Source organism: Hyaena hyaena, unplaced genomic scaffold (genome assembly GCF_003009895.1).
Source record: "Hyaena hyaena isolate Hyena2069 unplaced genomic scaffold, ASM300989v1 scaffold_482, whole genome shotgun sequence".
Classification (NCBI taxonomy): domain Eukaryota; kingdom Metazoa; phylum Chordata; class Mammalia; order Carnivora; family Hyaenidae; genus Hyaena; species Hyaena hyaena.
This window is the reverse complement of record NW_024081119.1, coordinates 743,726-760,617: the sequence shown is the minus strand read 5'-3', so window position 1 is coordinate 760,617 and position 16,892 is coordinate 743,726. Positions and strand designations below refer to the sequence as shown.

Below are 16,892 nucleotides of genomic sequence, written 5' to 3'. Positions count from 1 at the left end.
CGTCTTCAATAATTTTTAAGAGCATAAAGGGGTCCTGAGACTACCACCTTGAGGATGGTCCAGCCACCTTCTATCATAGCCATATTGGAAAATCCACAACCTTAAAAACAAATATTTTAATAGCATCCCTTATCCAGTACTTAGATTAGAAAGCATTCACCACTAATTCACTGGAGAGAGGCTCACTCACTTTGTTACTCCCATTGCCATAGGGACAGGTTTTCATTCAAAGAGGAGTTGAAAATAGGTCACCACTTCCTCGCGAACATGGCTTCAACTGCCCTCATGTTCTCAACACTGGAAGAGGCCACACGTTCCTCTACCATGGCCTTATTCCTACCTGTTCAAATACACCCAACGTTGTTTTTTATTTTACCATTGGTCATTCACTAAATATTTTACAAAGACCTTTATTGTCAGTTGGCAATACTATTATCAGAATAAAAAATTATCTCGTTTTGAAACGAGACAAAACTTAACTGTATTTGGAGTCTTTTTGAAATTTTTGCTGAAAAATATTCGTTATACTTTCTTATTTATTGAGCAATATTAAATGAGGAAACAGTTCTATATTTTTGACTACATTAAAAAACAAATTAAAATTCCTGTTCTATATACACATATAAACACATACATGTCCATAAAACTACTTGCTATTCTGAAAACTTCTGTATAGTCGGTGATTGTCTGTTCTTAATTTCTCATCAGCGTCTGCTATCAAAAGTAAAACATATCTGGCCTAGAGTCAACGTTAGTTTTCAATCTATTATGAAGTTGATACTTCATAAAGTCATTTTAAAATCCCAACTTGTTTTATTTCTCTTCTTTTACAATATAATTGAGAGTTATTTTCATTTCAAATAGCATAAGTCGTATGGATCAGGATACTTCTTGCTGCTGCCATGAAAATGAAACATTCCCAGTTACTCAATGGATAAATTTGACCTTCTAGAAATTTTTTAAAAAATCAGGCCAAGACAAATTTGCTATGCTTTAACTTCCTCTGAATTCCCATTTGGTTTAGTTTTCCGGGAAATCTGTTTGTGGGAGAATGGGGAGGCCGGGTCTATAACTGAGCTGTCAATCAGATGCAATGGTGGAAAGGAGAAGCCAGATGGCTCACTGCTATTTTTCATGTTGAAAAAATGACAAATTTTTATATTCAGCTCCCACCAATTTAATGACACTGTATAGAGAAAATATTCTCTGTAACACATGCACTGATCCAAGGCTCTTTTTTCAAATTAACCAAATTAATGTGTACTGACTGAAGACCCATATTTCTATTCTTTTGAACCAGTGATAAAAGTATAAGTCAAACATACACTTAAGTGTCAAAAGCAGTAATTTTGAACTCAAACAGAATTAGATTTTCCCCATTTATGTGCAGTGATTTAGCATATAAAATATTTAAATGAATGTTCTATGTGCTCTGACTGAAATGAGAATAATAGATATTCTATCAGGTTTACAATGCAGTTCACAAAACTACTTTGGCAGAGTTCAGCGTATGTGTCCTAAAAAGTTACTTCATTTTTTTCTTTAATTAGACCATGTTTAAAACACAGTAGGATGCTATTTAAAGGAACTACACTATGTAACTAAGAACCATTTTGTAAAGAAAAATTGCCTTTCTTCTTACTTATCTCCACTATTTTCCTTATATTGCTTCTGATCTTTCACTACTTTTCTAGCATGGAGTAATAAAACTATGATCCACTGACACAGTAATCAGTGTAAACTTTACTATACTGTTAGTGTTTTATGTGTGTGTATATTATGTGTCTATTTACATATACGGTATAAATTATGTATATGATACATATATAGATACATATCCTGTCTTTATAACCACCACTGTTACTTGCAAAATATATTTCTATAAATATTTACTGATTAAAAAACTTTTAGTTTCTTTTTTTAAGTCTATTTATGTATTTTTTGGAGAAAGACAGAGAAAGAGAGTGGAGAAGGATCAGAGAGAGAGGGAGAGAGAAAATCCCAACAGGCTGTGCACTATCAGTGTGGAGCCCAATATGGGGCTTGAACTCACAAACCATGAGATCATGACCTGAGCCAAAACCAAGAACCCAATGCTCAACCAACTGAACCACCCAGGTACCCCAAAAAACTTTGCGATTTTGAGTTGATTCTAGGAAAATCAAGGAAATGTAACATTAAAAAACCTTATAACACATATGAAATGTAAAGATTACCTCTTTTCCAATTACAGAATGGAATTCAAGTTTACTGAGTTCCTTAGTAATGGAAGAGAGCACTGAATAGAATAAGGGTAGGTCTAAATGCAATTTTACTTCTAATATTAATAAATCACATATATTTAAAAAAGCATAAAAGCATTTTTAATGGTTCTGTATGACTCAATCTCTGTCAACATAAGGGAATTTGATAGAGCTGGGTAAAAAGGATTTAATTGGAATTTTCAAATTTAATATAGGGTTCACTTAACAGCTTACAGGACAGGATGAGCAAAGCACTTACCCTGAGTTTGCTTCACTGCTTCTAAATCTTGTTTATAAAAATTTAATTCCAGTGTAATTATAGGAGTTAATCCAGTGAACAATAAGTGCCTTGTTCTACACAGTTTCTTAGTAACTCAGGAAAAATTCCACTATGTCTTTTGCAGACCACAGTGGCCTAGTGAAAATCATTTAGTGGCCAATCCAATCAACTACCTTCTTTACAATGGTTAGAAGAAAGAACCAATTTTTTTAAACGAAAATCATATGCAATATGTTGTTGGTTATGGCCTATAAAATATATAGTCATCTCAATTATTTTAAGTGTAGAGTAGTAATTTTCTGTATAAAATTGGTTTTAAAGAGAAGAACATTTCTAACAGTAATCTCTCATCACTGCATTATTTTCATGCTAATGCCCTTCAAAGCCTTTGAGTCAAACAAAGCTGTTCAAGTCTATTTCTACTATCAGTATGACACTTGAAAAATCTGTTATCCTGGGTTTCTATATGCAAAAATAAAATGATAATATTACTCTCATTGTTGGGTTATAAGAATTATAAATGAAATGAGGTAAGTGTTTAACATAATAGTAAGTGACATCTTATGTGATACGGTCACAGTAAGGGGGATCAGAAAAACATTTCTGAAACATAATAATAATAGTGGCAGCAGAAATAATAACATTGCACTAAACAATTACATGGATTATCTCATTTAATTTTAAACAGTAACATAAGGTAAGTACTCTTGTGATCCCCTATATGAGGAAAAGGAGATATAGAGAGATTAAGAAACTCTTTATGTCACACAGCTAATAAAAGAGCAGAAATTGAATAAGTAAATGTAGCAGCTATTATTACCATATTGTTATCCTCATCATCACCATCATCAACCCATTCAGTGATCTCTGCAGCATACTAGGCTATAAAAATGAGTTCTTGGGTACTTCCAAAGATAATTGCCTCCCTTTGGAAGGAATCCAGAACAAGCCCACATTAAGCTAAATTCTGCATTAGAGTGGGCTGTTATACAGTTGGGAGGATTTATTCCAAGCACCTAGAAGACTCATGGAAGATGAATAGATAGAATTCGTCAGATTTTCCTTTACCTTTAAACATATCCCAGTACAATGAAGAGGGCAATGTCATTTTGTCCATATACAAAGGCATTTTTAAACATCATTACCATTAGCTTATCTGGTTGTCAGTCCCTAGAAGAATTAAGTACTGAGTCAAAGATAGGTATGCACAGCTCACATGAAATATGGTCTGCACTGTTAATGAATGATAAAAATTAAAGGGATTTTAGTGTAAAGGTATGAGTCTACACTAAAGCAGTTGAAAATGAAGGTGGAGTTTACTCACGTTGAATTCTATAAAACTCTTTATCAAAAGTATTTACTTGCTATATCTCCCCTATCTATTTAACTATTTAAAATAAATATAAAGCTGTAGTATTTTTGATATAAGTTAATACTGAATGTCCATTTTTCTAAAAATATTTTTCAGTGACTTATGATCATATATGTATAATCATTTTCATGCATTCTTATAAGAGATGTGACTTCATGATTTCACAGAACATCCTAATACATTATTTAAGTAGATTACAGAAATCAAATATAATATTAATATAAATACATTCTCATTATTTTTTCAAAACCTTAAATGAAACATTCCAGAGTTTTAATAATAGGAATTCTTAATGTGCTATGGACTTTCAACTTTTATTTTCTTAATTGTTATCAATAATCAATTCTGTTTTTGAAAGTTTTTTTTTTTTTTTTGTAATCTATACCCCTAACATGCGGCTTGAATTCATAAACCCAGTCCCAAGAGTCACATGTTTTTCTAAACAAGCCAGCCAGGGGCTCCTATTTTTGTCAATAATCAGATATTTAAAGTATGCTGTTTTTTTTAATATTTCGAGTTTTTATTTAAATTCTATTTTTTTTCTTTTAATCCAATTTAAAGACATGACTGTTGGAGCGCCTGGGTGGCTCAGTCTGTTGAGTGTCCGACTTCAACTTAGGTCATGATCTTAATGTTCCTGAGTTTGAGCCCTGAGTTGGGCACTGTGCTGACAGCTCAGAGCCTAGAGCCTGCTTCAGATTCTGTTTCTCTCTCTTTCTCTTTCTCTCTCTTTCTGCCCCTCCCCCACTCATGTTCACTCTACTTCTCAAAAATAAACATTAAAAATAAAATAAAAAACAGAACTGTAAAGAATGCATGTTGCTCATTAATAAATTCAGAAATATTCACAAAAACTGGAAGAATTAAAAGCAGTTAGCTGTACTTGAGATTTAATATTCAAATCAGTATTTGGAAGACTTGATAGATAGAGCCAAACACCAGTAGAGCATTTCCTAACAAGACTGTTAATGGAAAATCACCTGAATATAACATCTGATGACTAGGGAAAATATACCCAAAGTCATTACAATGTTGAGTTTTCACATCTCAGTACTGAGCTGCCTCCTACGTGACAGTCACATTCCTCCCAGGCTTTGTAGGAAGGAAATTGAAAGCAAGACCTCACCACCCCCAAGTACTTATCAGCAATTCTCCTTTCACTTCTTGACATATTTTAGGGTACACCTCAGGTCAAGGTCAGAGACAAGGAAGGACATACTTTGAATGGACTTATTTCTGCAATCATTTATCATTGCCTTTCCTCTGGGCTCTCAGACTCAAGCCTGGGGACCAATGGAGGAGGAGAGACAATAGATTAAAGGGAATAGAAGAGGGGAGAGGGCAGAAATTTTTATCATCCAAGAAAACTCTGTATTCTAAAATGGGTTATTTGTATTTGTGTGCTATCAGTTAACTAATCATCTTAATCAACTCTAGTTATGATTATTTTATTTAGGGGAAATTGTATTCATCACAAATTAAGCCCAGTTGAACATGTTAGCATCTCATCTTGGCATTTGAGATGAAATCTGGCGTAAGAAAGACCCCAGTTCTGGTCCCTCTATACACATATTGACTATATAACTGGGAGAGCTCCTTGGCGCATGCGAATCTCTGAGCTGAGATGTGTAACTAAGGAAGACAGTACTTACTTCCTGGGACCATTGCTGAGAATTCAGATATTTAGCCTGGGCCTTACACTTAAAAGGTGGCTATTGTTCTAATTCCTTCTGCAGGATACCACTAACTACAACTGAAGTCCAAGGTTCTGGTGGCAGTGCAGGAGACCTGCAAGCCTCAGTAACAGTTTGTTAGCCTCCATTACCTGTCTAAGACCTCCCTTGTCATCTACAGTTATTTGTCTTTCTCCTCTGAAAGCTTTCCTCCTTCCCCACCATGGTCTGTAAAGCTAGGGTACGCCCTAAAGCTAATCATCTGATGAAAGTTATTTACACTAAGGTATGAATGAAGCTTAAGAGAAGTGTGGAATTTTTTCAATGCCCAAATAATCTGTAATAGAGATGCTGAGGGAGTTCTCCTTCCTACGTAAGAGAAGTTCTGCTACCTTAGATGAATTGACACAGTACTTAAACATATTGATGAAGTATTTACCAATTTTAACTCCTCCATATTTTCTGAATGGAAGAGTTCCTTATAGAGACAAAAGTTAACCAAATAAATAGCTGTCAAAGCACCATAACCTATAAATACTGTATTTTTTTTTAAGTTTCACTAAAGTTACTGCTTATTCTCACAGGAAAAACTTTAATTCCAGAAGAAAAAGGATCTTATCTGTTTTCTTCATGATCTCTCTGAAGCACCCGGTGCATAGTGGCTGCTCAGTGAACATTTGTTGAAATATCAGGAAAAATACATCACGTAACATTAGAAATTTGCAAAAATGAGTAACAAAGTAAATAAAAATGATGACACTTTTGTTTGAAAATCACACAGAAAGGAGATGCCCCAAGCATTGTGTTTATGAAGGCAGCCTCTGATAACTAGTCCTGGGTTTGAGTTTGGATGCGTGACCCTAAGTAAATCACTTAATTTCTGTTTTGCCTCAGTTTCCTTCTTCTGTAAAATGAGTGTGCTGCTACCTCATAGTATTGTTATTATGATTAAATAAGGTACTTAATGAGTAAAGAGCCTACAAAATTTCCTGACATAAAGCCCCTAATACATATTGAGTGTTTTTATCGAAACGTGAAATTTTTCTGAGGAAGGCACTGAAGCCCAGGAAGTAAATGACAGCTGGATGCCCTTCGGCCATTTGGTAAAGCCAGAACCAAACAACCACATTTCAAGTCCATTTATTTTTTTTTTAAGTTTATTTATTTATTTTAAGAGAGAGAGAGAGAGAGAGAGAGAGAACAGGCAGGTAAGGGGCAGAGAGGAGAGACAGAATCCCAAGTAGGCTCCCTGCCACCAGCACAGAGCTAGAGGTGGGGCTCGAACCCAGAAACGTCGAGATCATGACCTGAGCTGAAATCAGTCAGATGTTTAACTGACTGAGCCACCCAGGTGCCCCCAAGTCCATTTATGAAAAAGTTCTCCCCACTGAAGAAGCTGCCAGCTCATCTCTTTATCTTTACTTTCTAAAACTAATTACAAGGAGAAAAAGGTGGTTCACACTCTCTTGCAAAGACTTTTGAAAAATGCAGGATCCTCAGATGCTTGCTGGAAATCATGAGAAAACCTTGAACCATGAGACGCAAAGCAGTTTCTGTAAGTGCCCTAACCCTGAGTTTAGCAGGCATGGAAAATTTTGTTCTGGAGCATTTGTGAGCACACAGATCAGGGAGACGGGAATCCAAACGGCAATCTCTGAGGTGTCTTCAGGATGAATATGATATTCAGAGTCACGGAGTGCTTCACTTCCTCCTCCGGTCTCACCTCCCTCGGCTCCCTGCTTTCCCCACAGCTGGTGCTGGAAACCGCGAGTGGCTCGCTAGCGCCGGCGGGGGCGGCCGAGGGGCCAGAGCCGGAGGCGGGGGAGATGAGGCGAGGCTAGGCTGCAAGCGCCAGAGCAGAGCTCAGCCTCGAACACAGTTTCCTCCTGGACCCGTCAAGGCAGACCTCACGTGTGCACCGGGAGAAGCTCAGAAGGCTCCGTCACCAGCCGCGGGCTCCGAGCGCTGCGCAGATGTGCCGGGAGCGGAAGGTGAGTCACCCGGTCCTCCTCCCCACCCCCACCCCGTGTCCCACAGGTGGGCTGGGGCTCCGCTCCAAGGGGCCCAGCGGGTTCACCCCTGGTCTCACCTGGGCCAGGCGCTCGGCTTCTCCCTTCACCGAGTCGTCGTTACTATTTAAACTCCTGCCGCAGCCCACGCCAGTTCTATTCCTTGTCTTTCTGTCTTCCCTTCTAAAATGAGAGCTCCGCTGTGCGCCGGGGAGCGCGCCCAGAACGCCTGCTCTCCGGGAAACTTCTACAGGCAGAAATGGCTAAGCCAAGGGCACAGAGTGTCTCTATTGTGGGGCGATGGTGACCCTAGTTCTTAGCGACTCACTGGGACCTCAGTTAAAAGTCATCATCAACGATCCTTATTTCTTAACCAGGAGGTCAAAACCAGACGGAGGGAGAAGAAAATGGAGCGCGAGGGACAATCAGACTAGAATGAGAATGACCGCGAGCAGATGATGCGGGCCCCTCGCCGGGCGCACCCTCCCCCACGCGCTCATCCCCCCAGCGACCACTCCCGGGGAGGCCTGTGAAGCCGCCGCACGAAACGGAGACGGAGGAATATATATCCTCAAGGTGGAAAGGACTCAGACCCGGTTACCATTTCCTGGGCTTTCTGAACTTTCCTCGCGGTCTCCCGGGCTGGAGGGAGCCTGGCCACCCGCCTTGCTTGCGCTCGTTCCCCCAAGTCTTCCTGTTCTCCTCCTCCACTCCAGACCAGCCCCTGCCCGCCCGCTCCCCCCCCCCCCCCCACGTTCAACACGTACACCCCCCGGGCTAGGAACCTCTCTCACAAATTTAGCTGGGGGCTGAGGGCGCACGTCCGGGAAGGGGTGCCCTGGGGCTGTCCCCGGCCGGGACCGCTTCTGAGCCCTTGCCCGCGCGCGACCCCTTCCTCTCCCCGCAGCCTGGGCGCGCCCTAGCGGCCGGAGGCGGAACGGGCGCAGGGGCGCGCGGGTGGGAGGCACCCCCTCCGGAGCCAGGGAAATCCCGGCCGCCGCCAGGGGCCGTGCCACCACCCTCGCCCGACCGAGGCTTCCGGCGCGCCCCCAACTTCGTGGCGCCGTCAGGCAGCGGCGGCGGGGATGGAGCTGCCTTGCCTAGGGCGGGCGCCGCCGGACTCGCCGCTGGACAGCTGCTCCCTGACCTCGCTCGAGTCCAGCGTCTTCTGCAGCGAGGGCGAAGGGGAGCCCCTGGCGCTTGGGGACTGCTTCACGGTCAACGTGGGCGGCAGCCGCTTCGTGCTCTCGCAGCAGGCACTGTCCTGCTTCCCGCACACGCGCCTGGGCAAGCTGGCCGTGGTGGTGGCCTCGTGCCGCCGCCGCGGGGCCCTGGCCGCCGTCCCCAGTCCCCTGGAGCTCTGCGACGATGCCAACCCCGTGGACAACGAGTACTTCTTCGACCGCAGCTCGCAGGCATTCCGCTACGTCTTGCACTACTACCGCACGGGCCGCCTGCACGTCATGGAGCAGCTGTGCGCGCTCTCCTTCCTTCAGGAGATCCAGTACTGGGGCATCGACGAGCTCAGCATCGACTCCTGCTGCAGGGACAGGTACCCGGGAGGCGCGCGGAGGCCGGGCGGGGAGGCGGGCGCGATGCACAGAGGGCGGCAGAGATCGGATGTGAGGCGTCGCTCTCCTTCTCGAGGAACGCAGGCCTAAGAATACCTGAGGCCGCTTCTGAGCTTTCTGAAAGGCGGGGTGGCGGTGGGGTCCGGAAAGTGTCATAGCCAGCTTTCGATTGGAACTTTTTGAACCTCCTCCTTTTTTGGATGAGTGCGTGCCAATTCGTTTTTAAGGCAAAGAAGGTCAGGCCTGCAATAAATACTTGATGGTTGAATAAATGAGTCAGAAAAGCTATGATCCAGAAGTCGCATGCATCGTGATGTAGATTTCAGTAGGATTATCGTTTACCACTGAGAACCCTTAACTTTAAACTTGGGTGGAGAACTGCTTTAAATACAGAAGATAGTTGGTTCCTTAACTGTGAATGTTTGTGGGACTTTGGTGATGACTTTCCTGTTATCTTGCTATTAGTGCCATTTCTTCATGAATACCCTTCCATCACACACACACACACAAAGTTCCATAGGACAAACTATGTTCTTGTTACAAGAAAAATGGGTAATAAAATGCATTAGATTTACCATGTATAAATCCTTTTGTATGAACTTACACCAAGGAAGTATCGTTTTAAAAATCATAATCCTAAATGAGAAATTTGGGGTACTATGGGCAGGAGACAGCCTGGGTAAAATATGAATGGACATTTTCTGCATTTTACTGAAATAAAAAAGCATGACTTCACTGCTAAGTTTAATCTTTTTTTTTCTTTTTTACTTCTGTACGTTTAAAAAGTTAGACTAATCACCAAGTTGTTTTCTCTAAAAGATACTTCAGAAGGAAGGAGCTGAGTGAAACATTAGACTTTAAGAAGGACACCGAAGACCAGGAGAGTCAACACGAGAGTGAACAGGACTTCTCACAAGGACCTTGCCCCACTGTCCGCCAGAAGCTCTGGAACATCCTGGAGAAACCTGGATCTTCCACAGCTGCTCGAATCTTTGGGGTCATCTCCATCATCTTTGTGGTGGTGTCTATCGTCAACATGGCCCTGATGTCAGCTGAATTAAGCTGGCTGGACCTGCAGCTGCTGGAAGTCCTGGAGTATGTGTGTATTAGCTGGTTCACCGGCGAGTTTGTCCTGCGCTTCCTGTGCGTGCGGGACAGGTGCCGCTTCCTGCGAAAGGTGCCAAACATCATAGACCTCCTTGCCATCCTGCCCTTCTACATCACTCTTCTGGTAGAGAGCCTGAGTGGGAGCCAGACGACACAGGAGCTGGAAAATGTGGGGCGCATTGTGCAGGTTTTGAGGCTGCTCAGGGCTCTACGCATGCTAAAGCTGGGCAGACATTCCACAGGTATTCAGATTTCAGTGATGCTTTTTGATTTGCCATTGTCTGTAGACATTAGTGCGTGACTATAGTCCAAGGGAAGTGACTCTGAATTGACACTCAAAATTACCAACTCCCATATGTTACCCAACCAAAATGGTGTTGGGAAGTTGTTATCACAAGTATAAAGAAGATGCTGCTCACACTCTTCTCTCCCTACGACATATAAGAAACAATTTGACCGCTTGTTAACCTCAGTTTATTTCAACCAGGTGCTCAGGAGATGTACAAAAATTGAAGACACTCTGCCTCAAGAAAGTTCTAGATAAACTATGTATAAATAGCACATAAAAAAGATACGCAGAAATTATTCATGACACATAGGGACATAAGCCAGTTTCTCTTCCATATCCAAGGAAGGGCTTACCACACACATTCCTTGGCAAAAAAGTCAGTCTTGCAGGGCTTTCTCTGGCCATGCAGAAAGGGAGATGACCAGGCACCGGTGGTCACCCCATAATTTTTGACGAAGCAATGGAAACATTTGCTTTGGAAGAAAGAAGAAGATACTAATTAAATGTTTTATCTAGTATCTAAGAATTTCTTTGTCCCTAAACTGGATGCATAAAAGAGATGGTAACAGGAATTCCTTAGCTTGTATCATATGAAGCCTTTAAAATCTTATGAACATTCCCCCTAGAAAATTCCCCACACAGCACACAATTGTGCATCAAAGTAATAGACAATGTCAGGCGAAGTCACACAAATCCATTAGAGATGACCCTTGTGTTCCTGAGGGTGACCATTCTCAGTGGCTGGTTCTGTGGCTATTGGATGTTCTGGAGTATATATATAGATATATTAGATTTTAATGAAAATAAGAATCCCTCGAAAAGCTTGTTAAAAGGCAAATTCTGATCTCCGATACATGAAGAGTCAGATTTTAGTATTCGGGGTTGGATTGAGGAGCTCACAAGTGATTTTGATGGACCATACGTTAAGTAACACTAGCATAGGATGCCATGTTAATATGACATGTATTAATATAGTACACGTGAAAATAAACAATTTAGCTATTACCACCTTACTCCCCCAGATATATGTGCCTGGTGGGTCACCTCAAGGAAGTTCATTTCTCCCTCTTAATATAGGGAGAAGTTAACCTCAAATATGTTTTCCCCCCACATCTCTGAGGTAATTAGGACTTATCCTAACATAATTTTGGTAGTGTATTTTCCTAGCTAGTCTCACATACGAGCGATTTGATAATGGGGTTTCCAACAACTTTTAGAAGTACCACTCTTTGTTTTCTGACACACATAATAGGATGCTTTCTTCTAGTATTTATAAACTCTTCACAGGATTCAATTTAAAAACACCCAGTAAAGACTACATTTGCTCCTAAAAGAAAAGAAAAAGAAAATAATAGTAATTTCCACAATGTCATGTCTTCAAAGGTTTTTTTCAGTTGCAAAGCAGTACAAGGTATTAATAGAGACTTAACTTATTGAAAGGATATGAATGCTTACATAAATATTTGACAGTTTTGTCTTGAGCATTACATTTAGCAAAATGTAGACATAAATGACACATTTCCCCATGTATTAAATTATAAGTTTAAGTTGAGAGGTATTATAGAATAACAGTTAGGAGGACCAGAGAGCCTAAGTTTAAATCCTGGCTCAGTAGCTTTGTATTATTTATGCTACTTCTCTGTGCCTCAATCTTCTCATCTGTAAAATGGCCTAATAATTACATCAGTCTTCTATTGTTTTTGAGGATTATCTGAGTTAATAGATGTAACATGCAGAAATTCAGACAACTTTGTGTTTCTTTACAAAATTATTTAGAACATTTCATCTTGAAATGAAAACAGTCTCCTCACTGTGGTTTTCTCAAATGCTTCCAGTTTATTTCTGAAATATAATTCAATGCAGACACATCAAGGCCAATTTTCCAAAAGGTATTCTAAAGATATTCTTAAAAAAATCTTCTTTTGAAGTTAAACATCAAAATTAATATTCCTTAATCTTTAAAAATAGCTGGTAAATAAATTAAGAATATCTCAAAGTTTTAAGAAAAATATTTAAAAATAATGAGAGCACAAATGGTATTTTAATGCATTTCAATTAGTCTCTAGTGAATAAAATTAAAATAATTCTAGGAGGTATTACTTTGACCTTCAGAGACAGTATCGTTGTGGTTTTAGACTGATGCGGCTTCAAAACGTGGATGCACTTTTAGCAGTGTTCAGGAACTCTAATATCAGGGGAGATACCTTATTCAAATCGTAGTCCCTTTATGGGCTCATCTGACTCTCCCTAGGGGCTGAGCCTTTCTAGAGACAGGATTGGACTCTCTTGGGTGTGTCTCCCAGGGGTTCAATCTCTTCAGAGTAGCAATAGGGAATGCACCAATGCCTCACAGTGAATGAATTTTCTAGTAGCTTCAGTCCCCCATACCATTTTACAGTAAAAGGAATAATCTGTATTCAAGTCTGTCTCCTTAGAGGAAAGCACAAATTCTATGTACTCAAGGGAAATGTTTTCCCTGGCTTTGGTAGTAAGGGTGCACATTCCAGTGCATGCCATGGGAGTTCAGGAATACCTCCTGGTAGACCGTTAAGAGTGCCCCCTGAATGCATACAATGTTCTCACATCAGCTTGGTCACTGATGCCTCACTCACTTCACCTTCATGGTAGACATCCTTTACCGTTTCTGGCTTTCAGATAACAATACCCTGATTATGTTCAACTTCATTAGGAGGGTGAGTAAAGCAGACACATCAAATGTAAAGAGACAGCATAAAACCAGCAATAGATAAGTGTGCCAAAGCGAGGCATTGAAATGCAGGTCTGGCCAAGTGAGCCCTCCAGTTGCCATGCAGCAAAGGCCTCTCATTTTATGACTAACATATAATTCCCATCACACATCCATTGCCTGCTTCTTAGTCTCATCTGTCACTTTTTTTTTGTATAAATAGTGTTTAGTAATTATTTCTTTCTATCTTTTTCAATCTGGCCCCACCAACTAGACTATGCGTTCCCTGAAGAAAAATAATTTAGTTTATTGTCTCTGTATCCCTAGAACCACTGCCCGGTGCTGCAGGCATATTAGATGTGAAATGCACGTTTGTGGGTGGATAGCCAGAAAGGAGTGGGGAGGGAGGGAAGTGGGGGAGTGCGGGAGGGAAGAGGTGCCAGTGACTGACGGCAGTTGTTCTCTTACAGGATTACGCTCACTCGGGATGACAATCACCCAGTGTTATGAAGAAGTCGGCCTACTGCTCCTCTTTCTGTCTGTGGGAATTTCTATATTTTCAACTGTGGAATATTTTGCAGAGCAGAGTATTCCTGACACAACCTTCACAAGTGTCCCTTGTGCATGGTGGTGGGCCACAACATCCATGACTACCGTGGGATACGGGGACATTAGACCAGACACCACCACAGGCAAAATTGTGGCCTTCATGTGCATATTATCAGGAATCCTTGTCTTGGCCTTGCCTATTGCTATTATTAACGACCGCTTCTCTGCTTGCTATTTCACCTTAAAGCTCAAGGAAGCAGCTGTTAGACAGCGCGAAGCTCTGAAGAAGCTTACCAAGAATATAGCCACTGACTCATATATCAGTGTGAACTTGAGAGATGTCTATGCCCGGAGTATCATGGAGATGCTTCGGTTAAAAGGCAGAGAAAGGGCAAGTACTAGGAGCAGTGGAGGAGATGATTTCTGGTTTTGAAGTCACTTTCAACTTATTTACAAAAGCTTGTGTACAACTAACTCAACTGATAAAGCCTTGATATGGATGTCTGTGTACTGTTGAAGAGTCTCTTTTGAGTATACCACCTGTGTTAGTTTTTGCTGGTACTTTGCTTGGCCTGCTAGAATATTTCACATCCCTCAAACCAAGTGCACATTGTTTTGACACAGTTGAGCCTCAAAAAATAGTCATTCAACATAACTCAATTCAAGTAGGCCAAATGTCTGAATTGTCAGATATAAAATAGTAGTGCAATACATCCAACAAAGTTAAAAGTTTTATGCATCATTTTAAGGTTTTTTGCACCACTAATATAAAAGAATGGGAGTTAAGCTACATGACCCAGAGAAAAGGTAAGTGACTTTTTAAGAACATACCAGACATTCTTCAAGTAAATAAATCACTCCTTTCTCCATCAGTTAAAGTTATTAAATACAACAATTAGCTTTGCAAGTAGAAATCCTGATTTGATGGCCAGAGATGGTGTCTCTATCTTCCCTCTGGTTCAAACCACTGGTCACAGAGGGACCAAGTTCTGATTTTCATCATTACTATTGGAGGTGGGAATCCCCGAGCTGCCTAGCTGCCAACAGAACAGGGGCTTCAAGAACTGTACATCCTCATCGTCTCCACAGAGTGCAGTAGTCTAGTCTAAAGCAGGTGTCTCTTGTACCCCTTGAAAATTAGGTGGTCTTTAAAAATCTCTTTATTGATGTAGTGTTCAAATTATGTCTTTAAAATCATGAACGTGTAAAGGTGAAGTAGTGAACTTCCTAAAGATATACACTAAAATTATTAAATAGTCTTATTTCATAAAATGAGAATGATATGTTGAATGGTATCACTGGATGAACTTGAAGATCTTTTATTTGTTAACAAAAATATTATGGACAGCTTTCTGACTTTGGGGGTAAATATCAAATGTTCAAACTTTGCACGCATTTGACAGCATTTTGACAGTCATTGGTAATAATGATAAAGTTCCTAGACATTCTGTGATATGATTAAAGCCAAAAGTTCTAAACCTAAGATTTAGTTTATGATTCCCAATATTCTAGTAAATAAGTTTTTAAAAACTAAGAGTGATCTGGAGTATCACTTTAATACCTACCCTCTCAATGGGTTTAATAGTGCCCCAAGGGGATGAAATTGGTTCTTAGAGAAAAAACTATTAGTCCTTTTATTCATAAAACAAATACACACATGCAATACATAAGTAGATATAGAGTATATCTGTGGTCTTAAAATTTCATGGAGTGGAAAATTAGAGAAAAAAATGCCAAAGACGCTCCTCGCCAGGGTTGGGTGGTGGTAAGAAATACATATTGAGAAATACTGCTTTAATATATGGCTAGACCATATTTCATCAGTTTTAGTTAAAACACCTTATTATATTATGAGCCATGAAAACAAAAGGGATGGAGGGAAGGAGAGATGTAGGGAGAGAGGGAGGAAGGGAAGGTGGGAAGAAAGGAGGGAAGGAGGGAAAGATGAAGGAAAGAGAGAATCCAATCAATTATAAGATGACATTGATTATAAAATCTATCCAGATTTTGGATAAGTAAAATTTTAAATATGCATCTTAAATCAAAATATCATATATATTACCTCTGGTTTTTTGTTATGCATGTTTAAGCTCTGAAAACATTTTCAATGGTGACATGAGCTTTAGGTTGTATGTTAAAATATTTTAATGTGCTTGGCCTGTTTTCACTTCTCCCAAATATCATGAAAGATTTAGGAGATATGAATAGTAATAAAGTAAATATTTTCCCTCTCACACAACTCACAGGTGCTGGAGCATAGCATAGGGTCACTAATTCTAGTATAAATCCCACCCATAGTCTAAAGGGGAAACAAGACACAGAAGCCAATTTCCTGTGGCTTCTCCAAAACTCTCCCCATTAAGAACAGTTGCTCTGATCTAGGACTGTGTTCTATGCCCATCATGTATTATGTCATTATTCTCAAAATATCCCTATTAAGCAATCACTATTATACTGTTTTAAGTATTACATTTATTTATTCAACAAATACTTATTTAGGACTCATCTATGGGCTGGATACTAGAAATTCTTAAATCAGACCAAATCCTATTCTCTTGTATTGAATATTCTCTTCAACGGTGTGAGGGGAACACAGATGACAAAACTGAGGCATAGGAAGGTGAAACAACTTGGCTAAATTCACATACCCCATACATAGGTGACAGAGCCAGGAATGAATCCTAATCTGCTGAACCCTGAAAATGACACTCCTGAAAGTCATATTATAGATTTTATTATTCCCACACAGCCTATGGATAGGGATTCATTTTGTAGGCAGGCAAGTCAATTTCTTGTGTATGGAGAGGTTTACTATTCCTTAAGAAAAATCTCAGCTTATTCTCAACGTGGAATGCTGATTATAAGGAAAGGTTATGGTCACACCTTAGTGTCATTATGAGACAAGAAAAATATTATCTTTAGAATAATTAATACCTATAAACAAAAAAGAAAAATTAAAAAACTACATGTATTCTATATAGATTTTTTTCTCTACCGCCAAAGACTCTAAACGTGTTCTTCACAAATGTGGTATGTTAGCAGGATATATTTTGTCAAGATGTGGACATTTCAAAAGAAATTTTAAATACCACTGCTTAGTCACTTTTGCTGTT

The 16,892-nt window shown here is 40.2% G+C and overlaps 1 protein-coding gene across 1 annotated transcript; it reads left to right on the top strand.

The window, feature by feature from the left end:
* Nucleotides 1-8,610: 8,610 nt before the first annotated feature.
* On the top strand, nucleotides 8,611-15,313 carry KCNV1 (potassium voltage-gated channel modifier subfamily V member 1). Its single transcript, XM_039254388.1, has 3 exons — nucleotides 8,611-9,129; nucleotides 9,968-10,497; nucleotides 13,701-15,313. The coding sequence occupies exons 1-3, from the start codon at nucleotides 8,663-8,665 to the stop codon at nucleotides 14,210-14,212; spliced, it is 1,509 nt and encodes a 502-aa protein (XP_039110319.1). The 5' UTR covers nucleotides 8,611-8,662; the 3' UTR covers nucleotides 14,213-15,313.
* Nucleotides 15,314-16,892: the final 1,579 nt, after the last annotated feature.